We start from the raw sequence: 27032 nt of genomic DNA, 5'->3' as shown, positions 1-27032 counted from the left end.
TCTAGGCATTAGTGTATAGATAACAAAAGTCATGATGTGTTCTTTCTGATTCTTCACTGAATGTTTAATAGGTTGCACTAGGTTACACTCTCACTTTAAAAAAAAGATTAAGGTCCTTCCTTCAGGATTTTCATCTCTGACTCCTACAGAACTGAATGTGAAGCTTTGGCCAAGCTATCCATATTTCAGCCTTATATGATTTTACCGATCCTTATGAGGCGCAACTCATTTTGTGCCAGCAGGCCATAGTCCAGATAATTTACACCATGGTTCTGGAATCCAAATGTCCTGTAAGTACCATGGGCATAGCCAATCATTCATTTTCAGTATCATTTGTTTTCTTTTTCCAATTGATTTCCATGAACTAAAAGAACATTACCAGAACCCCAAGGTTTGAGTTTTTTCCTAGATCTCCAAAGTCTATGATATTTGGTTGTAGGTATTCATTGCAGTATCATTTATCCCCACATGGATTTACCCAGATGTTTAATTGTTAGGAGACTTGATAAGACTTAGAGTTCATCTGTCACATCTTTGATCCTTGCTCCATGTAGAAGCATACTTCATAAGATGATAGGCCTGGTTAGCACATATTTGTTCCGATTTGTTTTAAAAGTGAACCACCAACTATTGCAACTTTTCTCTTGGTCTTCTCACAGGCAACAGCTGCATTTTCTCTGCCCTTGATTCCCCTGAAAGCTCAGCAGCTGTTTCTCCTGCAAGGGCCTAAATCTATTCCTGATTTCCACTAGGGCAGAATATCTTTCAAATCTCTTGTTGTGACCCTTTAAATATTACTTAAGAGTTACAGGGAATCCCTATTTATCTCCTTAGGAAAAATTAAAAGTAGAAAATGCTGTTTAGAAAAACAATTTCTTACGGAAGTATTTTTTACAATATAGTGCCTGCTATGAGTGATGTATGCCTTGTCAAAGAGCAAACCATTTTTTTTTGCAAATTTGCAAATAGTTATATATATGGAGGTATGTTTTTATTAATGCCATGAGTGTCTATGTGGTATTTCTGGAAATATCCTGAAGTATCTATTGGTTATTTTGAGTGTATGTGGTTTTGAGATTGCAACTTTATTATTCAGTGTCCTTGAAATTGCTGATATCTTCATCCAGGAAACAGACCAGATAATAAAAAAGAAAATATGCCTAATAAATCCAGATCCTGTATTTCCTCCCTTTTTAATGTATAAGACTGAACTTTTATAAGCCAGACTAAAAAACGAAATCCAACACAACAATTTAACATAAATTAAAATAAGAGGCAGAGTCTACAACGGATCAACTATTTATTTTGATGACGTTGCTCAAGTCTTCTGAGCCAAAAACTAAGACACAAAAATAATGCCAGAATAATATGTAAACACAGCTGTCAGTGGTGAAATAGCAATAGAATTTTTAAAATGAAGCACAAAATGTTACAAGCAGGCTTTGTTCTGATGTTTTTCTTTAAAATATATTAGTTCAACTGTAATTTCTCTTGCTACTAGAAGTAAGTCCTGAACATAACATTCATTACAGGAAACAGTAAGTTTTTAGATTTAGATAGTGCCTGAATTTGAAATAGACTGGTGTTGCCCTCTGCTGGTTTATTGTATGCTCTGTTTTTAAAAATGCAAGTTTACAGCACAGCTGAGTCAAAGGGAAAAAGGTCGTCTGGAGCACATGTGGGTGTTCACGTAGCACCTATGAGCCACTTTTTAATTCTGCATCTTTTCATGGGCATGCATGGCAATGTTTCATTTAAGGAGGTGCCAACTGGTGCTATATGTTCTCCATACAAATATCTACCATTATAAAAATTCTGTAATTTATGAAGGAAATTTAAATTAGAGAGCCTTTTAAGTGGTGGTATTTTAGCACTGGAATATTCTTTCCAAATTGACTTGTCTGATATCATAAGTTATGGTGTTTTGAATACTAGTTATTGTTTTATTTTCCCAGGCTTTGCAGTCCTATTTGTTATACTGTTATGGCATATGCAGTTTTTTTCCTGCAAATTATCCAGAGACCTTTTGTTACTGAATAGCGTGTAAGCACTATAACTAACAAGGCTTCTGATGTATTGCCCAGCTGGTAGGCAGTGGTCTACTGGAGCAAGGGGGTGGGGAAAGGAGAAGGTTGTGTATTTGAATATCTAGTATAGGCTATTTATCAATAAGAACTGCATTTAGAGACAATTCAGGTTTAAAAGGAAAATATATTTATCTGGTTCAACATGACTTCAGATTGCACAAAAGGTTATTTCAGTCTACAACCCTGAAGGAGTTGGTGAGAGCTATGAAGAAGAAATTTCCATCATGTTAGAATATAGGTCTCTGAGAATTTTGTCCCTCCCTCATGAATTTACATGAACTGAGAATTAGCCTCTTTTCATTCCAATGCAGTCTTGATCCAAGTGCTATCACTATTCCAACAAAGTGACCCCAGAACTATCCTACTTCCTGCTATATCAGAGAGTGGAAATAAATATTGTATAGATTGTATACAGAGTATATTATTAATATATTTGAGTATATTAATAGTATAATGGTTGCTGAAAATATACAGCATGGCACAAGCATCTAAAGTTTTATATTACATTAATCATACAGTAGGGTTTTTTCTTCCACAATAGTAAGATTATCAAAAACAATGTGCCGGCTTTTCAAAATTATGTAACATTAGAGAGGTGAAATATGAAAAACAGTATGGAAATACAGCTCCTGGACTACCTTCTATGCTTTATCAGTTGAAAGCATACAAGATCATCTTTTTAAGGCACAGAGATAAACGACAACAAGAGCTTAATTTGTTTAATTTCTTCATATTAGGTATAGGAGCAGAATTAGAAAAACTGGCAGTTTTAGGGTACATTACAGTTCATCAGTTCCAAGGTCCTGAATGCATGTCTGAATAACTAGATAAGAATACTGAAACCAAAGCTGCAACCAAGCAACTCCATTAGATGCCTGGGGCTGACCAATCAAATAGGTACATCCATCCCATGAGGTTTATGGTACCAGATCTTCCAAGTCAAATTACGGCATGATGGAATAATAGTAAAATGTTCAGAAAATCAGAGATTACTTTATAGCAATCAGGGAGCAATCTGGTAAAGCACAGATATTAAAGTCCCAGAGCTGTAGATCACATTATGGCTGCCCCAAGATAAAAACCATATCTAAAGCATAGTCTCCAGAATGTGTTGGGCCCTGTATACCAGGGACAGGTCCATGGCTGTCATAATCATTATGAACTCCTGAGCTATCTCCAACCCTTCTCCCACAGAAGGCAAATTGAAGTTCCTGAAAAGAATCAGCCTTGGGAACTCCACCGCAGATTTTCTGAATGTTTTATATTACTCCATCATACCAACATTTGAGAGATTAATTTGTTGACCTGTTCAGGTATAGAATGAAAATATACAGATAGTTCTAGTTTAGCAACCACAATTGGGACCAACTGAGTTGTTGGTTGTTAAGTGAAGTGGTCACTAAGTGAAACCACGACTGTGTTTATGATCTTACTTCAGCTTTCCTTTGTTTTACAGACCTGTGAAGGTAATAAATGCAAGAATTGGTCGTAAAGTTACTTTTTCATCAACTTGTAACTGCAAATGGTCACTAAACGAGGCAGTTGCTAAACAACAACTATCTGTACATTCTGTCAACTAAAAATAAGCACAGAAATATACATTTAAGAGAATTAGCATATTGGTATAAAGATGTAGTTTAGAACACAGTGTTGAACTGCAGACAAATTAGATTGTATCTCATGTTACTGAAAAATAGCAGTGGATCTAGATGTTACTGAAAAATAGTGCCACATCTAGGCTACTATGAGAAAAATCCTTGGGTGCCTGATAATGGACGAGACATGCTCTGGAATGCCCAATGCAAAATCCCATCAAATGTATTCTGGAAGATCATAGAGAAAATAAAATAATTAGAATCTGAATATAAAAAGAAGATAACTCATAGGAATAGAATATATAGTAAAGGCAAGAGGCAAATGCAGAACTATTTTCACACTTTAAAAAAATAGATTCACTGTTCCTGAGCAGGATAAAACCACATCTAATTGTGATCTGCCATCTTTTCCAGAAATTTGCAAATCATTTTCTGGTTGAATTTGGTAATAGTGATGAGGTTAAAACTAGTGTGCCAAATGTTGAACATTACCAGGCAGGGGTTGACATTTGCTGAAGCCTGCAGATGCATTATAAATTCCACATTAGATATTTTACAAAGCTGAACAAATAAACCTACAACATTTACTTGCTTTACCTCCCCTAAGAGTGAGTCCAGATCATCTTTGTTCAATGCAGGTTCAGTTCCAGCAGATTCTTCTACTACCTAGGATTCAAAATATTTCCTTACTATACAATCCTATACATGTCTAGTCAGAAGTAAGTTCCAGCATGTTCAGTAGGATTTGTTCCCATGCTAAATATGGACTAGACTACAGCCTTAGTTCTTGAATTTTTATATAAATTAGTTTCATGTGTTTAACAATACCCACAGTGCTAAGGGATTATCATAGTTGAAGTCTAACACATCTGAAGCGTACCAGGTTGGAGAAAGCTGGTGTAAATTTTGCATAACATAACTATGGTACAAAGAAAACACCAGCCATGAGAGGAGGACTTTTGTGGATCATAGGCAAGCAATGGAGATAAAGTGAAAAGTAGAAAAAAAAATTGCTGCTGGAATTCTCTATTCAGGCCTGTAAGCCCTGCTTGAAACCTTCAAAGAGGCCAGGCCTTGAAACAGGTCACTTCCCCTGACTAAGAGTTGAGCTATTCCCACAAAAACTACCACTTGGAAAGATAAGGGACTAACTACAGTAAAGAAAAAGGCCACCTAAATTTATTCAGATGAGGCTGGCATTCCAGATGCGCCTGCTGGGAATGGAAGACCAAGGGACATAAACTTCTACTATCAAGATGGCTTTAGTTGGAAACTGTCAGAACCTCTGCAAATAAGCAACTGCCCTGCTGGCTTGTTTACTTCGGTTCTGCCATTGAAATGCTAAGAGGGTAAGGGGAGAACTGGCAGACACCCAAGGGCTATTGTTGCTTCTCAACAGGAGACCAAGGTATCAGGTGTGAGACAACAGGAGGAGCAGGGAAGAAAGCAACAGAAACCAGACAAGACAATTTGAGAGACATAAGGGGGCTGGGGGGGAGATGAAAGGGGAAATGGGAGATAAGTGTAACTTCTGGGGTGTGGGGCTTCAGTTTCAGCAATGCTTTCAACCTGTATACCAGTCCTAAATAAATGAATTTCCTTTTGAATCTACAACAGTGTCAATGGAAGTTGCTTTCATTAGGAACTATGCATTGCTGGTCCTTACATTTGGCTGAAACTGCAAATTTTACCCAGAGCGAAAATTCTCCGAGGGAAATTCCACAGATTTCTTGGTCAAGCGGCCAACGAATCAGCAGAGATGGATGATGAACCCAGCGAAGTTGAAGCCAGAGCACTTGGTGGCATCCAGGGTTTGGCAGACAAACCAAGTAGATCAACAGCAAAACGGTAAAGGGCCCTGAAGCCAGTCGTCCGAGGAAGCTGGATACAAAGGACCCAGATTTCGGAAGGAAGCATGGCCGCCAAGCCTCCAAGAAGACTCGGGACGACTAGACGGTTGGACGGAATCAGGAAGATCCAAACCTGCACTGGAGTGATGGAAGATTGCGTGGACGAGTCAGAGAAGCAGCTGGACACGCTGACAGATGAAGTGAGTTCACTGAACATATTGACGGACAAGGTAAAGTCAGTGAAGACATGGCTCAAAAAGACGTTGGGAACCAGGATCGGGCCCGGGCAACTCCAAAATTCGCAGATGAGAGAACCAGCCCCTTCTTTGGAACCCAGTGAAGGGGCAAGTGAGAACTAATTTTCCCGAGGCGGGGAAGAGGAAGGTGGCTCTGGGAGGAGCACGAGAGAGGAGGAGAGTATGCTAAGGCTGCGGGGTCTGTGGGCGACTTTTGGGGGAGACCCCAACCAAGTGGCATATTTCTTAACCCAAGTACGCCTTTTCTTGGACAGCTGTGGCCACCAATTCAAAAATGATCTGGAGAGGGTAGCCTATATATCGGGCTTCCTCAAGAGTAGGGTAGCCGACTGGGTCGCCCAGATGCATCGGGCGAACGCTCCAGAATTGAGAAACCTAAATGAGTTCATGGTCATGCTGCGCAGACAATTCGAAGACCCACTTGCTGCCATCAAAGTGAGGAGTGCCATCAAGTGAATCAAACAAGGGAGTCGAATGGTCTCAGACTACGCTTTGGAATTTAGAGAACTCGCTGAAAAACTTCCGACTATGAGTGAAGACCTAAACATTGACTATTTCCAAGATGGGCTACGGCAGGAACTTTTGGACCACGCGCTAGCCAGGGACGACCCCAGTCCCTAGAGGAGTGGATCATTCTCGCCGGCAGAGTGGAGGTAAGGATGAACAGAAGAAGCATTCGCACTCCCGAGGATCCGCCAGAGGCGACATCCGAGTCAACAGCTAGGAAACCCGGCAGGAAAGACCAGAGAAACGGCCACGATCGGAAGCACAGGAAGCGAGGGTACTTCTGTTGCGGAAGAGAAGGGCACTATGCTACAAATTGCCTTTCAGGCCATCCAGTACAGGCTGCTGCGAAACCTAAACAAGTTAAGAACCTGCCGAAAAGTCTCAAGCAAACCCAGAAGCAAATGGCAGCCATGGGAGCGAGTAGACGGACCCAAACCTCAGCAGTGAGGGACAGCGAGTCATCTGAAAACGGAACAGGAGACGAGTCTCATGACGGAGACCTGAAGGTGAGTCCTATGCTGGTGGGAGTGCAGCTGAGGGCTGCGAAGTCGGGTTGCAGGATGAGCGTGAAGGCGTTGATAGACTCTGGGTGCACAAGCTACTTAATTAAACCAGCCATGGTGGAGGAACTTGGACTGAGGACGCGGAGATTAAAGAACCCTGTGGTGTTTGCACAATTGGACGGCTCAACAGCGGGGGGCATAGAATTCCGCATGGAACCTTTCGAGATAAGAATTGGGAACCAGTGGGAAATTTTATATTACCTAGTGGCTCTGATAGCTAACCACCCATTGATCTTGGGGTTGCCTTGGGTGACACGCTGGGGCAACACAGTGGACTGGGGAACAGGAAGCCTGGCATTCCAAGATGGGACTTATACCGACCAAGAATATGCCAGGGTCACCCCCCAAAATCAGTGAACATGGCGGCAAACGTTGAGCCCATTAAACGGGTTGACTCCGAAGTTCCCTACCCGATTCAGGAGCAGTATAGAGATTTGGAAACGATGTTTAGCGAGGTAGAGTCAGATCAGCTTCCCCCACACAGACCAACAGACTGTGCCATTGACATTGAACCTGGGGTGAAACTTCCCAAAAGAAAGACGTACTCCATGACCCATAAGGAACTAGAGACGCTAAGGGAATTTATTAACACAAATCTGCAGCGGGGATTTACACAGCTGGCGAAATCACCAGTGGCAGTGCCCATTTTATTTAGAGAAAAGAAAGATGGATCGCTCAGATTGTGTACCAATTATAGAGGACTGAATGCTATATGTAAAAAGAACAAATACCCCCGCCCGTTGATGAAAGATTTGTTAGCCCATTTGTCCAAAGGGCAAATCTTCACAAAACTGGACCTAAGGGACGCTTATTTCCGGGTGCACATTAAAAAGGAGGATGAATGGAAGACCGCGTTCAGCAGTCCTCTCAGTTGCTTTCAATATTGGGTCATGCCGTTCGGATCGTCCAGGGCCCCAGGGGTCTTCATGTAGCTGATAAATGAAGTGCTACAGGAATTTCTGTATAGTGCGCACCCGGAAATAAGCGTCCCTTAGGTCCAGTTTTGTGAAGATTTGCCCTTTGGACAAATGGGCTAACAAGTTTAGTCTTAGTGTATTTAGATGACATATTAATTTATACAGAGACTTTGGAGGAACATGTGCAGTTGGTGAGGAAGGTGCTGAGAAAATTGTTAGATGCCCAGTTATACGCGAAGTTTTCCAAATGCGAATTTCATAAAAAGCAGATTGATTATCTGGGGTATCGCATATCATACCAAGGGATTGAAATGGACCCGGCAAAGGTGCGAGACATCATTGGATGGGAGGTGCCAAAGACTCGCAGGCAGTTGCAGAGTTTCTTGGGGTTTGCAAACTTTTACAGACAATTCATGCCAAATTTCGCTCAAGTCGCCCTGCCACTCACAGATTTGTTAAAGACCAAGGGAAAAAATAGAGCAACAACTCAGAGACCGGGGGCACCCATAAAATGGACGGAGGAATGCCAAGCAGCATTCAAAAAATTAAAACAATTGTTCACAGCAGAACTGGCCTTAAAGCACCCCGACCCCAAAAAGCCTTTTATAATTCAGGTGGATGCCTCAGACGTAGCCGTAGGGGCAGTCTTAATGCAAAAAACTGAAAGCAACATTTTGCAACCACATGCTTACATTTCTTGCAAAGTTTCCGAGACAGGCGATGGATGGTGTGGGAAAAGGAAGCATTCGCAGTGAGATGGGCATTAATTACTTGGAGGCACCTATTAGAGGGATCCCCCCACCCATTTGAAGTATGGACTGATCACAAAAACTTAGAATCCCTGAGATCCCTGAGGAAATTATCCCCAAAACAGGTTAGATGGGCTCAATTTTTCAACCATTTCAATTTCACATTGAAATATATACCGGGGGGGAAGAATTTCCTGGCTGACACACTCTCTAGGCTACCCCAGTACAACAGCCAGAGGGAAGAAGTGGTGGCTGCGATAATTCCCAACTCTCAAACAGGGATGGCAGCCCTTACCAGGGCGCGCAATAAACAGCAAAAGGAGAAACCCGGAAAAGATCTATTAGTGGCACTAAACAGCAGTTTACAGAAAGATGAATGGTTTCAACAGCACAAAGATTCCTTGACAAATGAGGGGGGAGCATGGTGGCTAGGTGAAAAGTTATATGTCCCAGTTGAATCCCAGAAGGGAATTTTAGAGTGCAGCCATGACAGCAAAGCCACAGGGCATTTTGGATTTGTAAAAACCTTGCACTTCGCGCGAAGACAATTTTGGTGGCCCTCCATGAGGAAAGACATGGCAGAATACATAGCTACTTGCCCAACGTGTGCCATGGCAAAAATTTAGGGAGGTAAACCGATGGGTCTGCTGCAGCCAGTGGCAAATCTGGATAGACCTTGGAAACCGATCGCTATGGACTTCATTGTAGAGCTACTGGAAAGCAACAAGAAAATGGTGATCTGGGTAATCATGGACTTGTTTTCCAAACAAGCCCATTTCGTGCCATGCGCGCCCATTCCTTCCGTGAAAAAACTAGCCAGATTATTTAAACAACATGTGTACTGGGCGCACAGAGTTCCCGAACGAATTTTGACCGACCGCGGAACACAGTTCACCTCCAAGTTCTGGAGGGAGTTTATAAAGCTAATTGGGTCGAACTTCGCACCATCCCCAGATGGATGGATCCTGTGAACGTCTGAACTCGGTGTTAGAACAATACTTACGGTGTTTTGTTAATTATCAACAAAACAATTGGGTGGAGCTTCTACCTTTTGCCGAAGTCGCTCACAACAACGCGGTTCATCAAAGCACAGGATTCACCCCATTTAAAATAGCTAACAGGCAGGATTTGTACTGATTCCAGAACTTCCTCAAAAACCTACTCCAGCGCTTTCAACAGATGAATGGATGAAACAAATGATGGACATATGGCCCCAAACTAACAAAGCCCTGCAGGAGGCGAGAGACTGTTATAAAAAGTATGCTGATCGCAAGCGATCCCCTGAGAAAGATTGGAAGGTGGGAGACAAGGTGTATCTATCTACAAAAAAACTTCAAGTCCTCACAACCATCAAGCAAATTAGCACCCAGATTCCTTGGACCCTTCCCAATAGAGAACGTAATTAACCCAGTTGCTTTTAGATTACAACTACCAAAAAAATCTCAGGAGGATTCACCCTGTATTTCATTGCAGCTATTTGAAGCCGTATAAAGAATCGGCACAGTGGCACACAACTCAGCCACCACCCGATCCATTGATGATTGAAGGGGAACGACATTTTGAAGCAAAAGAAATTTTAGACTCCAGAAACCATAGAGGGGACATACAGTTTTTAATTCAGTGGAAACATTTCCCTAAGTCTTACTGTGAATGGGTTGCAAAAAAGAATGTAAAAGCACCCCAACCCCAAAAGTCAAAGAATTTTACAGGAAATATCCAGATAAACCCAAATAGTGAATTGTATATATGTATATACATGCGTGTTTTCTCTCCCCCCCCCCATTTCATTACAGGACTCCAAATTCTAGAAACCAGTCTTTTCTCCAGAGGGGTGGCATGTCAGAACCTCTGCAAACAAGCAACTGCCCTGCTGGCTTGTTTACTTCGGTTCTGCCATTGAAATGCTAAGAGGGTAAGGGGAGAGCTGGCAGACACCCAAGGGCTATCATTGCTTCTCAACGGGAGACCAAGTTATCAGGTGTGAGACAACAGGAGGAGCAGGGAAATCAACAGAAACCAGACAAGACAATTTGAGAGACATAGAGGCGGGGGGGGGGGGGAGAGATGAAAGGGGAAATGGGAGATAAGTGTAACTTCTGGGGTGTGGGGCTTCAGTTTCAGCAATGCTTTCAACCTGTATACCAGTCCTAAATAAATGAATGAATTGATGGTGTCAATGCAAGTTGCTTTCATTAGGAACTGTGCATTGCTGGTCCTTACAGAAACTGTCATTTGATTTAATAATTTGACAGACCAAGACTTCAAAGGAGACTCTTTGTTTTAAAGCCTTGTCCCTGGGAGCTTAAGAAGATAGATGTGAATAAATTAACCTATCTTCCTACTCCTTTGGTGGTCTTACATTTACCTTCTGACACATGAAACTGTCAGGTCCCTGCCTCTCCCCAAAAAGGAGTCACTGCCACAATAATCTGTTAGGAGAAGGAAAGTCTTCATGGGGTTCAGTCTAGTTAGAGGAACACAGATGTAAGATGTTTAGTACAGTGAGGTTGAGTTGAGCTTTGGGAATGAAAATGATTCTGTACATTTGAAGCAGAAACCATTAGGAACACTTTTCAAAAGAATAAGTTGCAGGAATGGATTAACAGATAATCATGTAAAAGTTGTATGCTTTGTGTCATAGTTAAACATATGGAGGCCGCCATACATGTCTTTTTCTTCAAATTCCTTCTCAAAATCCACTTCTTGAATGAATTCTTTGATTTAATACTTTCAATTTTATGTACAAGTATAACCAAACTTTGTGAATGGAGCTATATTTACTTGCAGATTTCTTCCTAACCTTATCTTTATGTTCCAATATTTGTTGTTGATTTAAGACTGTACACTCTTTGGAGCAAGAATATTGGTTTATTTTTGTCTATGAAACGGGAATGTGTTGTGCATACTAACAGCAAGATTAATAAAGAGAATCTGTTATGGTTTAGCAGTTGGAGCACAGATAGGGAAATTAAGGCTGTTCAGAAGTTTTTAGATTATAACTCCTATTAATCCCAGATAACAAGGTAAACAGCCAATTATGGGAATTGCATTTCACATCTGAAGCATGAACAGTCATGATGATCATCTCTGGATCTACCAGAGCTGCCTTAATCCACTGGGCACAATAAGGCTGAAAAGAATATGGGAACTCTGACCTTAATTGCTCGTAGTGTTTGAGCACTGGAGTGTGATTCTCCTTCCAAGTTGATAACGGTAGAGTTGTCAGAACAGGACTTGCATATCAGGATTCCACTAGAACACAATATAAAAATAATTTTAAGCATATAACCTTAAGGCATAGGATTTGATTTCAGATTCCATGGTTGTTAAATCTTCTCACGTGATTTAATGTTCTTCCTCACATAAACATTTTATCTATGTAGAAAATCAAACAGCAGCATAAACATTTAGACCAAAGCCTTCCTCCTTGCTATCTTGTTTCTGATATGCAGGGAGATTTTAGGGTGATGGTGGTATGGTGGATCATTCGCAGTTATGTGAATTTGCACCTGCAATGAAGTGATACAGCTGAAGCACATGCTCAACATTCATCTAACCTATGTAGAAAGGCACAAAATAGGACAGGTCTTACATGCTACTTTATAAATTTTATAGCCGATTCACACAACCTTGGCTGCCTAGGTATATGATGAATCTATGATAAGATTGCTTTGTTAGTCATTAAAGTCATAATGCAACCAGAAATAATTTTAAAAGTATATAGATTCATCAATATTTTGATTTCTAGGGTTCAGTTGGGGCAGATCCACACTGGGAAAGTTCCAGGATACAAATGACTGTGCAGAACCCTCTCTGTAAAAGGTGAAGTGAAATCAAAGTCTTAACTAAAACCTTAGAATACCTGTGTTGGAGAAACTTAGGAACAAATATGCCTCTAGATGGCACATTAGGCACACTAATTTAGTCCAATTGACACCCATATTTGCCAGGTCTCCATCCTCCTCCTGCTCACTTTCTATGTTAACAACTGGGGCCTCTTTCCACAGGAGCTATACACTAAGATGCTTAAGGCTTGACACATATACGACAGAAACTTGGGGGAAATAAGTGAAGGTTTATTCTTGGATGCAGTTAACACCTGATTTGATCTGCATGGGCAGGAAAATGGCAGCGCCAGTGGAAAGCCCTGAAACATTTATTGCAGTAGATCACATCTCCTCCTTTCCGGCATATACTGCATTTGTCACCAATGGTCAGTTTCTGCAAAAATACAATTTAAAGTCATTTTCTAGCAAAGTATGGTCCATTTTTACCCTCTTGAGAATTGTTTTGTGCTTTATGTACAATCTTTTCTATCCTGTGCTTAATTGCTCTATCATAATTGGTTAGAGCTCCACCCACATTCCCATCCTTAGCCTTATAGCACACAAACAACCCTAATTAAAATGAGAAAACTTAAAAAATAAACATTTAAACTTTGGAAACCTCAGCAATAATAGGTCCAAACTGCCTGGTCCACTCATCTTCATAATACCGGCAATATCAGTGGATGTCTTAGGAATGGTAAAGAGGTCATACTTTACCACTGTCCTTGCATTGTAAAACAGCAGCAAATGATACTTACTGATCCAGCTGAGTCCTTCGGGGGAGGAAGAGAGTCATTTTTGGGTAGAGGGAAAGGGATATGTTTCTATCTCTTATTTGTGAGAAGCAAGAAGTGTTAGTCTGATCCAGCAGGGGTGTTCTTAAGTTCTTTAGTCATAGTTATTTGAGATCCAGGAGAATGAAAAAAAAGCACAGTATACAGTAATTTCATTGCAACGATTTAAACATTAAGCACTATAAACACTTCCATAGCTGCTTGCTTATTTATTAGATTTATATTCTATCTTTTATAACAGGAATTCCAGGAAACATATATGCTCTTGCTGGATCTCTTCCTATTTTCCCAATAACTTGTTAAGATACATTGCATTGAGAGAGGGTGACTGGTCCAGAGTCACCTAGTGAGCTTCCATGGCTGTGCGTGGAATAGAACCTAGGGCTCCCCATTCCTAGCCCAACACCTTAACCAGGACTCCACATTAGATCTGCTTGATCAGAACTAGTCTATGTAGGGAAGGGAACAATTTAGAACTTAAAAACAAGCAAAAACAAAACCCTGGGATCAGACCATTTCATGTTTCTAAAATGCTAGAAATACTAGCTAGCATAAGCTGAATATCAAATTGTAACCTCTTTCATAGATCTACTGTACTTATTTATGTCATCCCCAGCATGAAAGAAAAGCAGGAATGTTATCCAAGGACTCTTACACAGCATTGTAAGAGTGGCATCCCACAATCCTTTCAAAAGGTGCTACTGCATTGCCATTTTTTATAACAGAAGAAGGGACCACCATCTTAATTTTGTTTAGTACTTTCAAGTCATTCTTGACTCCTGGCAACTGCCTGGACTAGTCCCTGCATTTTTCTTGGCAAGATTTTCAGAAGCCGTTTCCCACTGCTTCCTTCCCAGGGCTGAGAGAGAGTGACTGGCCCAAGGTCACCCAGCTGGCTTTGTGCCCAAGGTGGGACTAGAACTCACAGCCACCCCGTTTCTAGCCTGGTGCCTTAACCATTACACCAAATTGGCTCTCATATTAACTATTTACTTACATTCACTTAAGTTTAATATTGAGAATCATAATACTAACCATTTACTTAATTTAATTTTAATTAAATTTAAATTAACTCAGTTTTAGAGTTTGTCTTGGCTTTGCCCAGTTCTTGGTCCTAGCCCATTCACCTCTTGGAGCGTGATCCTTGGCCTGCGCTCAAGGACAAGAGCATACTCCCGCTTTAAACTTCTGTCATATAGCTCTTCTGATCAAATCAGCCAAGTACCATTCACGGCAACAAATTGTTTCACCCACCCCAATGGCCTCACCCACTGAAATGTGAAAAATCCATGGAAAGACAATCTACTGACCAGCTGTTTCTCTGTTCCCACATTCTGTACTGTGGGTGGAGTTGCCACAGGCACAGAGAGCAGAGATGGCAGAGGCTGCCTGAAGGAGGCACACAGAGGTTCTTTGATGAGAACTCTCCTCCCATCTTCAGTTGTTCTCTGGACATAAACAGCACCCTAAGCAGGCAGAAAAATAACACTCCAGTCCTTATTCAGCTGTAGCAGTGAAAACATCTACAAGGAGGAGGCAGTACAAGCCATACAAATTATTTCAGATGTGTCATACGCTGATCTCAAATTGTTTTTAAAGTGACAGAATTTTTTTATCATATTGTATACCAAATATCTATGCATAGCTTTGAACAAAATTCATTCTCTGTTTTCTTTGTTCAGGATGAAAACTGGACTGTGACACAGGAGCAAATGTACAGCCAGCCATTGGAAGACTTACACAAATAAAAGAGCAGATCGTAGAACTACTTAGATATGGCAGCCTCCTCTAAACTGATATTCTGGCTGGAGATGATAGGAACTACCATGCCAGATATGTTTCTGGTATCTGGCATGATAGTTCCTATCATCTCCAGCCAGAATGAACATTTGACATGGAAAGTCAAAAATCGCAGTTATACCTGACTTTGAGAAAAGGATTCTCTGTTCTTCTCTTCTTCAGTCCCCCTGTCCTGATTGACCTTTCCAGATGAGCAGGAATCACACCTCCATGTCCCACTGGTGAGTGTTCCAAAGCAGAAAGACAGATGTATGATCAAATATAGTAAGAGAGAAGGAAAAATGAGCTTATTAAATCTTATATAGAATCAGTTTTTCTTCATGCAAAGTAGTATCTTCAAATAATACTGGCCGAAGATATTTTGCTGTCTCCCTCTCTCCACCTTATCTTTTTAGAGGTAATTCCCAGTTGCATTACTTTCAGCACTGTAGGGGCAGCATTCTCCATTATATTTAACTTTGGTTTTCACAATGCGCATGGAATTATATCCATCAATATCTTGCTGCTGCTGCTCCCTGTACACAAGACCCGCTGTCTATGCTGGCTGTCTGATTCTGCCCATTCTGTCTGACTAGACCTTCCTTCTAACCCTTCTGAGTTAGTGCTGCTCTCTCCTTAAAGTGGCACAAAATGATGTCAACATAAAATTTGCTGTCCTGTCTTACTCTCTTATGGTGGGAGGGGGAGGTGGGGTGATTGACAAATACGAGGAAAATGGCAAATAAGCAACACAAGCTCCATTTAGTAGCCCTCGTTATTTTCTGGACACTGCAATGAAGAAAAGTGGGGCTGTGGCATCTAAAGGCAGAAATACATTTCAGGGTGTTTTGTTCCAGAAGATTAGCGTAAAAATGTTTCTTCTTTCCACATAAAATAGTGGAGCTCTGTTTTCCTCTTCTCTGCCCATGTTGGAAGCCCAAAGAAAAGTTTATATCAAAAACAGGGAGGAGCAGGGAGAAGGGAGATGAATCTGAAAGAAATCAAGATGCTCATGGAGAGGGCAAATCCTGGGATAAAATGGCTGCAGCAGAGGCTGGGAGATTGAGGCCAGTCTTCCCAACATTTCCCAAACACACCTCTGATCACACATACAACATGTCCGCTGATCTCACCTCCAACACAAGCATGACTAAATGAACAGATTTTACACATCTTGAAACTATGATGTAATAGCACTGATTTAAGCAGAAAAACATTACTTTAATACTGTTGTGTCTATTATGATTTCAGGCTGTTTCATTCATGGCCTGGAGATGAGGCAAGGGCAGCATCATAAAGATAGTGAAGGAATATTGGTGTTTTCAGAGCATAACTGTGCTATGTTAAAGTGCAAGTAGGGCAGACCCAGTGCAGCAATGGAAGCGGCACATGCAGACTGCAGATTTCAATGCAGATACTGTAAGCCATCCTGGGATGAAAAAAGGACAGGTACTTTTTTTTCTTTTTAGGATACTCCCTAAGACTGTGGATGCTCTTATACTTAGTTGTTACCTAGAAGCCACTGAGTTGGGTCTGCCCCCAGTGACTATATGGGAAAATACCCACCTTCTCAACCTGCTCTCAGTGATAATCTGTAGCTCTTCCAAGGATATTCCAGTGATTATCTTGGATCTCTCTATATCCATCTGATCTGTTATCTTTCCCTTCTTCTATTTCCTTCAACCTTGCCAAGCATAATCATTTTTTCTGCTGCATTATTTGCTTGTACCACATGCCCAAGTATTTGGGTTTCTGTTTACTGATCATTATCTCAAGGGATCAAACAATTTTTATTTAACCCAAGAATGATTGGTTCTTCTTGCATCCCATAGTAATAACTATCTTCAGGTTCATAATTCGAAGGAATCTATCTTCTTCCTTCTATTTTTTCAGTATTCATATTTCAGTCATACATTGCCTCTAGAAAAGTGCTGTTTTAACAATTAGCGTCTCTATTGTCACTGAAATATCCTTCATTATTTTGTCTAAGTTTATCATTGCTTTCCTCCATAGCATTGATTTCCTGTTTACTCAAGCACACTATCCATCTTTATTTGTGAGTCCAAGAAACAGAAGAACCATCTACCTTCACTGTCAGCTAGGATTTACTAAGCATAGTTGTTGATTTTACCTTTGTATTTTAAATATTTAACATGAATCTAAATGTTTTAGTTTTCATTTTTACTTAGATGAACTCTTCTAAGTCTTCCTTATTTTCAGCTACCTAAAGAAATATTGCCTGCATTCCTCAAATTGTTGGTATTGCAATCAAATTTTGATTCCAGCCATGATCTCTTTCAGTCCTGGCATTCTTGTAATATATGTGCTGTACAAATTAACTAGGTAATGTGGATAATATACATTCTTGTCTCACTCACTTTCCCATTCTGACCCACTCTGCTTCTCAGTTTTAACCATAGCTTCTTGTTCATTATAAAGGTGCTCAGAAGAATAATCAGAAGAAGAATAATCTAGCACATCCATTAACCTTAATATATTCCACATTCTACGTAGTTGGACACCTTACTATAGCATTTATTTATTTATTTATTTATTTATTTATTTATTTATTTATTAAATTTGTATGCCACCCGTCTCCCCCAACAGGTGATTCTGGGTGGTTCACAATTAAAACAAAACCCACAAACAATTAAAAATAAATACCACATTAATTAAAATAATTAATCAATTAAAAAGTCAAGCTATAAAGCAAACCCTATACATAAAAACTAAAAACATAAAAATAAGCTAATGTAAACCTCCTTCTATTGTCTTGCTGTCTCCATTTTCCATCTTACATTAGCCATCCGATCTCACATCCTTCTTTCTTTTCTGAAACTAGCCTGTTCATTTAGGTTTTCTCTCTCCATACATGGCTTTTTTCTTATAATATCTTTACTGAAATGTTGCTGGAACCCAGAAATATTGCAATCGTTTGATAATTTACACATTCCCTTGTATCTCACTTATATATATAAAGATATATACCCAATCTTTTCTCATCTATAGACCACACAGTCCTGATCCATAATTACAATTTACAATCCAGGGCTGCATGGAACCCTTGAAAACATTTTTGTAGTTTCTGAAGCCACCTCTCATCATTCCACCATATTTTGGTAATGCAGTTGGTAAAAGCCGATGGCATATTTTCCCACCATTTTGTGTTTAAAAGACATGGAAAAATCCTGGATATAGATTCTTGTAATTAAAGTTCCTGTACTATGCATCAAACTTCATAGCTGCATCAACAGTCTGTCACAGAAGTTTATGCATAGTAGTTCATGATTTTCACTGTTGTGAGCTGCATAGAGTCACTTGGGTGAGATGGGCAGTCATATAAATTGAATAATGAATAATAAATCTATTAGGACATTAACTACCACTTCTCCTGAAACTTCAAACAGTTCAGTGATATTTCCTCTGTACCTGGTGCAGCTACCTGGTGCTATTTGACAGCTGGTCAATTGCCTATCATACTTCATTTACTAGTATTGTTTGTTCCTTATTCTTGGTTTACAAATGGTTCTGTCATTCAATAATCCTGTTTCTAAAGAGTTCAGGATAGTTTTACTATCTTCTTTTAACTTCATTTGCCTCTATTAGATCTCTCCCATTATTACTGTTCAGCAGTCCTACCTTAGTTATACATTTTCCTGCAATATTTCTGATTTTTTTTTAAATCTCATTTTCTTTTTCCTGCTATTTTTTCTATTTGTTGATATTCTTGATTGAGATATTTTTCTATGTCATCTTTAAACATACATTAAATAAGTCACACAGCCACTTCATAAGTAGACGACATCCATATTTTAACATTCCTCCAGTTATACCATACCTTCTACACCTGCAAATCTGCACAACAAAGATCAGAATAGTTAAAGCAATGCATTTTCCAATGGCAATGTATAGCTGAAAAAACTGGACACTGAAAAGGAGCAAGTGAAATAAGATACATACCTTCAAATTATGGATTTGGAATACTGTGATCTACAAAAAAGAAGCAGTAAATTGCTCTTGGAAGAATAAAGAATGGCTACTCCACTGAAGTTATGTGAGCAGAAACTTGCATACTTTGGGCATGTGTTGCAAGTGGATGATGTTCTAGAATGGCTGGCAAGGTTAAGCAAAGTGGAAGAAAGGAAGACAGTGGATAAGGTAGTTGGATGAGATCAAGGTTATCAGTGGAATGTTCCTGTAAGAGGTGCCAATAGTCACTGAAGACAGATTGAGATGGAGAACATTTGCCTTTACAGACCCTAGAAGTTGGGTCTGACCTGAAGATATCTATCTAAGATATAAACTATCTCTCGCTCTCACTCTAGCTCTATCTATCTATAGTATCTATCTTCTTCACTATTCTTCATTTTTACTTTGGGACAGTGCTAAGTAACTTTTTAATTATAACCAAGTGTTTATTATATTTTATATGTTTAATAATAAAAACAAAAACACTTCTATTACTGATAGCCTGCACCCTAAAATTGATTAGAAAACTCAGTGGGAACATGCTGCACAAGATTACAAAGCTAAGCAAAGGAACTAATTGTAAAGGCTACAAAGAATCATAATTACACAAGAAAGAAAATGGCCTGTAATTTTGTACTCTAGCCTATATTCAATTATAGATGGATAAAAGTTCTCTTTACCTTGGAATCTCTGTCAGTGGTGGTATAAGGCAGCCAAGATGAAAAGCCTTAGGGCATCCATCACAACAGATCAGCTCTCCACCATCCTTACAGATGGCACATTCATCATCGTTCTTCTGACCAGCAAATTGTGGAATGATTAAAACCAAAAGAACATTAAAATTTCAACTAATTTCTCTGCATATGACTGAGGATTTTTGCCATCTCATTAAATCACCAGACCTCTGTTAAAATTATCATTTCTCAGTCTACCTTGACCGGTAGTCCATTTTTAAACAAACAGATCTTTTACAAGACTGTGAACACTTGTTTAATAATAGGTCTACAGCCTTCCAGAAGATCAGTATACCAATATATATAAAGAACCTGTATGATGCCTGAATGGTGCTTTGCAAAACCTGAGTCAGATATTACAGAAATCAGGTATCCAGTTTCTTTTGCAGACCAAGCCAAAATAGCCATGGAGGATAGTGCATATTGGCCATATGGCAGGGGCATCCTCAAACAGCCAATAGAAGCTCACTAGATGCCAGCTCCTGACAGCAGCATCATCAAGGTCATGAATAAGGTGTCATAACCTCATTCATACTCTAAGACTTGTGGGAGAAGATGGAGAACACTATTTTAAAACTGGAATAGCTAAGGACAAATTTAGGCTGCCTCCACCCTGAGCTGGAAGTGATAATGGGGCCTCCAAAGAGACTTGGCATTGTGGGGACACATCCTCTAAAAATAGTGAGATGTCTCCAAGCACAGTCAGTAGATCATACAGAAGAGCCCCAAATCTCTGCAAGCCTTGCTGATTACCTCTATTCAGGGACAATGTATAAAACCTGAAACTAACCAGCTGAGAAAGAGGGTAATCATTAGCATCTTTTATGAGAGCAGGTAAAACAAAATCTAATTTGTGCAGTTATTATAAGCTTTGAAATATTTGGGGAATTCCATCTTGATAGAAATGGCACAACATCTAAGAAGGAAAAAAAAGTATCCTGGCCAAACCTACTTCATCTTTGAAACTGACACCAATGTAAATAGCTAAGGAAACCTGGGACTTCCCACTCTGACAGATTCAGCAAGCTATATGTTGGGCATTTAGTAGAGATTAGGAGAAAGCTAATGAGCTAGACTACTAGTTATACAACACACAGGACAACTTCAATCATCCCCCCCTCCCCCCCGATCCTATCACAGGAAAGTCTATGGGAACTTTTGATTATATTCTAATTATATCATATACAGTAAAGGATTAGTCTTTCCAACAAAAATATATTTATAGGTTCTTTCTATGTTCTTGCCTCTTTTATTTAGCTCAGCAAGATACAGGTGATGATGCACTGGAATTTCACTGGGAAACAAGAGTTCAAGTCTCTGCTTAACCATGAAGTTCATGAACTGTCTCTATACTTCAGCCTAATCTATGTTCCAGAAATATTCTAAGGACAATACGGGATACTCTTATATAGGCCACCTGACTTCTTTCTGGAAGCATGACACATGCCTGATTAATAATAACAAAAAAAAACTATTGAGTGTAAGAGGGTATTTTCCATGATTTCTTTTTTTAAAAAGCATCATCCCATATTCCATAACCCCAAGAGGAAGAAAATTAGAAAGAACAGCTCAAGGATAAAACAAAACAAAAAGTGTAAAGAGCAAACAAGACAGCTGGCACAGGTATACAGTATTCCTTATTACCTCTGGGCAACTGCATTGACAATATGAAAAGGAATGGTGTGTCACCTAACCTGCTAATTTGCTTTTTGATCTCTACTCTGAAAATGAGGAGACAAACCAGGCTGCACAAATCAACCTGTTGACTATGGCTGCAATCCTAAACACTCTAAGCCCCATTGATCATAATGTGACTTATATCTGAGTAAAGTGCATAGGATTGCATTCAAATATGAGCTGATAGCAAGGCCCTGGAATGCAAAAATGTTGCACCTTAATTAAAAGTCCAAATGATGCTTCTTTCCAGCATCTTACCCTGAATTCCTAATTCTGTCAGACCATACAGAAACAGGATAATGGGGTCTCCAAAGAAACTTGGCAAATATTGATGTTCCACTGTCTTGAAGCAAATTAATAGTTAATACTAATTGATCCAGAGGGTAAAATGAGTGGCTGAAGTAGAGAGTTTCCATGAGAGAATTTTCATTAGCATCTTTTAAAGCAGGTGTGGACAATGTTAAAAACCACACTTAACATTTACTGGGTGCCCAAGTGCCACAATAGATGAAACAGTGATGCAAATTGTATGGGATTGTTTTCCACTTAGGTTTTGGACAAGGTTGGAGACTTTATTTTTTTTTAAATATGTCAGGCCTGTTGTAGGTTTACACTGTAGTTTCATGGGATCACTGACTGAAATGGTGAGAAATTGTGCCACAATTTTCAGCAATAGTGGATTGACAAGGCTCAGTGAGGCAACAAGGAAGGCATACATAGGCTGCATACATACAGGACCCACTGGTTGGTCCTTTGCTTTAAAATAATGCATCCAAATTCCACACAAACTTTCCCACAAGTATGAAAGATAAACTATGCAGCATTGAACACAAGCATCTCTCTCTTGTATGTGGAAGCTGCATGCAAATGTTTTTCTTGCTGTTGTTCAGCTATTCACATGTTGAATAGTCATGTCACATATTTACCATGGAGAGAAGTTGCTAGTTTTGCATCTTAATACAGATTGGCAGTTGCATGCAACCCTTGTTGAAAAGTACTTCACTGCTGGTGCTATATAAATAAGACTAATAGAGGCTCTTGGACTTACCCATCTGTCTCCATAGATGGAGACTCTATGTGGTCACCATATGCTTGCCATAGTGGGATCTGACTGTAAACAGAGAAGCCAGCCCAGCACAGATTTCTCTTTGCTACAGAAGAGCCCAAGAGAATAAGAATTGATTATAGTATATAGTCATACATATTCAGAAACCTGGAGTTCTTTGTTATTCATGCTGGGCTTCATTTCATAAGCTTTATTCTCTCCAAGTTCTTCCGATGTGCATGATGTATAACATTCATCCCCAACTTTAACAAATTTCTTAGCATTGCCTGGAAAAAGACATATTTAACATCTTTGGAACTGTGATACCTTTCCTATGAGACAGTTTAACCTTAACTGTAATTGGAATATTAAACCAAATTATCCTTTTGGTATAGATTTTACAACAAAAGAAGAAGCAAGTTTAACATAATGTGGAGAATATCATAGTGCCATTGTTTAAGTGGGATTAAAAGAGTAGAATGAAGGATTTTGAAACAGCTGTGTTCAATTCTTGACTGTTCAGTAGATTCATTATCTTTATACCTCAGTCCCCCATCTGCAAAAATGAGATCTACCCAAATAGCATTTAAAAATGTTATTATAATATAAATGATCAAGGTAATATTCCCTTGGAAGGTCTCCATCTTGACATTGGAATTCTCTATATTTCTGTTTGAAGAAGATAGGTTGTTTTTTTTTTTAAAAAAAAAGCACATTCTTAGCATTTAGAAAGTCCTTTAGATTGGCTGGGAGAATTGTAGAGAGATGGCTGATACCAATCATGTAGATAATATTGAATGATCTGATATTTCTTATTTGAATTTTATAATTAATCAGTTTTCTTACATGCAAAGAGTGGACTTGAGTGAAATCACCAAAAGGCAGCTTAGATTGACTGCTACGATGAAAAACTGATTCAGTAAAAGTTGCTGAATAGCCTTTGCATGTCATTCTTTTTCTACCTAATTCAGTGTATAGGGCCCTTGGCCAGACAAAAAATTTATATGCTGAGCAATACCTTAGCCATTCAGAATTCTAAATAATAAGAATTATTATTGGGATCATATCTGAGAGAGCAGTACATCAAGGCATAGTATAAGAATAATGTTGGATAGATTAGGTCAGAGACTGGCAACCAAAGACTTCTAAAGTTAAATTTGAAAACTTGATCAAGCTCTTGTGACATTTCAGTACTCTTATATGATATTGACAAGACTGCAGGCAAGGATGTCAAAATATTGTGAAATTTCAGTGTTCCTTTGTAAGATCTCAGGGAGACATTCCAAAACTCATGAGATATGATAATAAAACAAGATTGTAAAATGATTTTAAATTTAATTTTGAGAGGGGTAGGTCAATTCACAGCAGTAGCTGAACAGTTTGGATTAGGGTATTCAACAAGCATAGCAAAGTGGTAAACTTACCATTTGGAAGTGGGTAATGTTGTACCTCAGCATTCTCTAATTTCCTCACAGCTTTTGCTTTAGGAAAGGACCCTGTTGATTTATAAGACAGCTTGCAATACTGAAAGCAGAAAGTGCCCCCCCCTTTTTTTTCTTTTGCAAAATGCACAATAACAATAAATCCCATTTAATTTATTAGGAAAATATTAAGAACTAAGTTTTTCTTGGAAGCTTGTGAATCATTAGCATAGAAAAGAAACTGAAATGAAATGTTGAACTCCCACTGCATGTTGCCTTTAGTTTTATAAAAGGAGAAAAATGCAGTATGATGACATTACAATGGATTCCTCTTCTGAGGTGTTTACGTTTTTTGGAGGGGAGGAGGTTTCCTTTATTTTTTAAACTCATTCTTTTTCATATTTTAGTTAAACTGCAATATCCCACAGGATACAGTAAAACCACAATAAATAATTCTATACCAAGGTGCAGATCAGTTTTTCCTGAAGGCTGAGTTAATTGCAGAGGGTCTTTTTCCTCTGTCATCTTTCTCTTTCCTTGGGATTTGTGCTGAGTCACCACCTTAGGACTGATTGCAAGTTTCTTTGCCCTGCGATGCCTGCTGAAATCCATATCTGAAAACAAGGAAAATACTGAGGCTGAGTGGGATTCTTGCCCACAATTGTGGAAATTTGTCTCCAACAATAGAAGACAATACTTCCTGAGCAGGGAAAGATACATGCCACAAGATATATCTTCTAGATGTGCTACTATCATTAACCCCCATTTCCATCATTATATCAAATGGCTGGCTTGAAATTAAACTTGAATCTTAGCTCATACTGAAATCACTTTGACATGTAAGTCATGTCCTAAGTTCACTAATTTTAGTAGAAACCATATTCAACCAATTAGATAAAACCCAGATTACTCCCATAATTTCCAGTCTTTATACTACCTATCATTTGCAGCTTCTTACTATCTCCTGTACCTTTCATATGTAAGGCCATGATGGCAACATCTTATACCTTTAGGAAAGCTGCTCCAAATGGACTGGAGCTTGGAATACCTCTCCAGGTTGTACTCTTTGAAAAGGACCATCCAGAAATCTTTGATGGAAGATAAATCCTGATTCAGCAGCCATGTCAACATGGTGTAAAAGGCCTTGTGGCAACCTTCAGTTTCCTTCAGGTGGAGAGTGTCCTCCAAGAAAAAAAGAAAAAAAAAAGGCAAAATTAGCCTAATTCCCAAATATATCTTACTCTTTTAAAACGCTTAGCATACATATTATTTGGTGTAGTCCATCTTCTCGAGAAGTCGCTAATTAGGCATGCTAACAGTCTCAACATTTGAATACTCTATTTTAGAAACAAGGGATGAGGAGAAATAATTTTAATGCAATTTATTTAATTTGCACATCTCAAACTAAGACACAAAGTAAAGTTTTGATATTTGGTCCTTTCTGAATTTTGCAATATAATTTAAAGCTGCATCTTAAAGTGTATACATATATTTTAGGATGACTTCTACCTTAAAATATTAATATTAGATGATATCATGTACAAAAAGAGACTTTGTATACAGAAAATTCCATGCAAAAGGAATGTTTATTGGGGAGAAAACTATAATAATGTAATGTAATATAATGTAATACAATGCAATCCATGCAATGCAATATAATATAATCAGAATATATACAAATTTAAGCAGTCATTTGTAATATAATATAGAGAAAGATAAAATGAAAGTTATATTGGAAAAAATAGTAACTGAGCAAAATTGAATGTAAGCTATTTGGAACTATAAGTAGTCTTGAAAGTGCTTTAGAAATTGAAGCAAAATGCTAATTTTGTATGCTAAAAGAGTGGGGAAAAGTCACTAGTGCCCCCAGATTGCTCATTCCCTGAACTATGGCCTTGAGACAGGCATTCTGTTGTAGCCATTTGCAGTGATTTTTAAACTATATCCATGATTTTTGGTATATAAATTGGGAGACAAAACTTTCCATTCATACTTTGATACTAAAAGTTGAGACTCAGGATATATAGCTGCAGACTCTGATGATTTTCACCATAACTGCCCAAATAAAAGTTTACACAAACAAAATAGTCTTAATGTCTCAAAAACATTGTATTTCAATAATTTGCACAGAATGAAAGAGAAAATACAGTCATAAAAAATAAAACCCCCAAAACTAAAAAGTGAGAGATAGATCAGCAAAACTGTGGCTGAACATGAATGATACATAATACTGTATAAAATAAGAGAGCAAATATGCAAATTATTATAGTACACAAATTAAATGGATAGCTTAAAACAAACTGAGACATTCCAATACTACATACGGAAGAGCTATATAGTACTCAGTATTATTTTTTTCCTCTCTCACCTTGAACATCTCTTCAGTGACAACTTCATGATCAGCAAGCCCATGAAGTAATGGGAAGACATCATCCACTGCCATTGAAATCTCTGTGCGATAAATCTTCAGTAATTTTCTCAAATCTCCTTCTCCTAATGATCTATTAGAATTGAACATCCTGGGACAGAAAGATATGTACAGAATGAGTAAACTAATCTTCCAAGTTTATTTTTGGATCAACTTTGTATGAACCAAGCCTTATTAAAAATGCCAGAAGATAATTTAAACCCCAGTTCTAAGATAAGAGGGCCATCAGTTATTTTATGAACCTTACTGCCAGCCTAGCTGGCTTTGGAACATCAGACATGCAAACATAGTTTGCAAAAAAAATGATACCTGTGCCTAAAATTGCTCTTTTCCTATGACTCCTTGGTTTTTTTTTTCTTCATTTTTTTTCAATATTTCTAAGCATCCAGCTTTGACAGGCTTAGCCAGGCTGTCCTAACAACCAAAAGACACAGCATTGTTGGTCTCACCTCCTAAATGGTAATCAACACAGTATCTGCTTTCTACAGTTCCTTGTGCTCTTTATATTGCTCCATCTGGGGAGTAAGAATAGATGGGGAGGGAGGAGGCAGTGTATGAAACAACAGCAACAAAAAATTATTGAAGGAACCAACAGAAACTCAGTGATAACCCTCTGATGAATCTGGGAAATAAAAGCTCTCTCCAGCTAAGCCTATTTAGACTGCCTTATTATCTGAATACTGTGTTTCTTTCACAGTGTTTCACTCCACCCTGTGTCATCTGCACACACTGTGTATTACCTTCCTTGACTGGAAAATGAGCAGGTTGTACTGTGTATGGGGAAGTGCTGTCCCCCCTCCTGCCCTTACAGTTCTGATAAGGCTCATAACTTG

The 27032-nt window shown here is 38.9% G+C and overlaps 1 protein-coding gene across 1 annotated transcript; it reads right to left on the bottom strand.

The window, feature by feature from the left end:
* Positions 1-1333: 1333 nt before the first annotated feature.
* Positions 1334-26289, bottom strand: AIRE (autoimmune regulator). Its single transcript, XM_088131939.1, has 12 exons — positions 26140-26289; positions 24779-24953; positions 24233-24385; positions 23775-23846; positions 22519-22637; positions 19575-19690; positions 15068-15164; positions 14457-14612; positions 12625-12746; positions 11681-11777; positions 4280-4348; positions 1334-3910 (listed from the first exon to the last, which is right to left on the bottom strand). The coding sequence occupies exons 1-12, from the start codon at positions 26287-26289 to the stop codon at positions 3830-3832; spliced, it is 1407 nt and encodes a 468-aa protein (XP_087988065.1). The 3' UTR covers positions 1334-3829.
* Between the last annotated feature and the right edge of the window lie 743 nt (positions 26290-27032).

This window comes from Python bivittatus, unplaced genomic scaffold (genome assembly GCF_059951505.1).
Source record: "Python bivittatus isolate LINGU-HERP-01145 unplaced genomic scaffold, Pbiv_v1 ctg000980_np1212, whole genome shotgun sequence".
NCBI lineage: Eukaryota > Metazoa > Chordata > Lepidosauria > Squamata > Pythonidae > Python > Python bivittatus.
The sequence above is the reverse complement of the archived record's forward strand: the minus strand, read 5'-3'. Positions and strand labels throughout refer to the sequence as shown.

Excerpts from the sequence above, each read along its gene's own strand:
- AIRE (XM_088131939.1), bottom strand. The coding sequence starts at position 26,289 with ATGTTCAATTCTAATAGATCATTAGGAGAAGGAGATTTGAGAAAATTA. Across the intron at positions 22,638-23,774 it reads ACATTACCCACTTCCAAATG|GCAATGCTAAGAAATTTGTT; the intron begins GTAAGTTTACCA and ends GTCTTTTTCCAG. Across the intron at positions 12,747-14,456 it reads TGGGAACAGAGAAACAGCTG|AAACTGACCATTGGTGACAA; the intron begins GTCAGTAGATTG and ends GTATTTTTGCAG.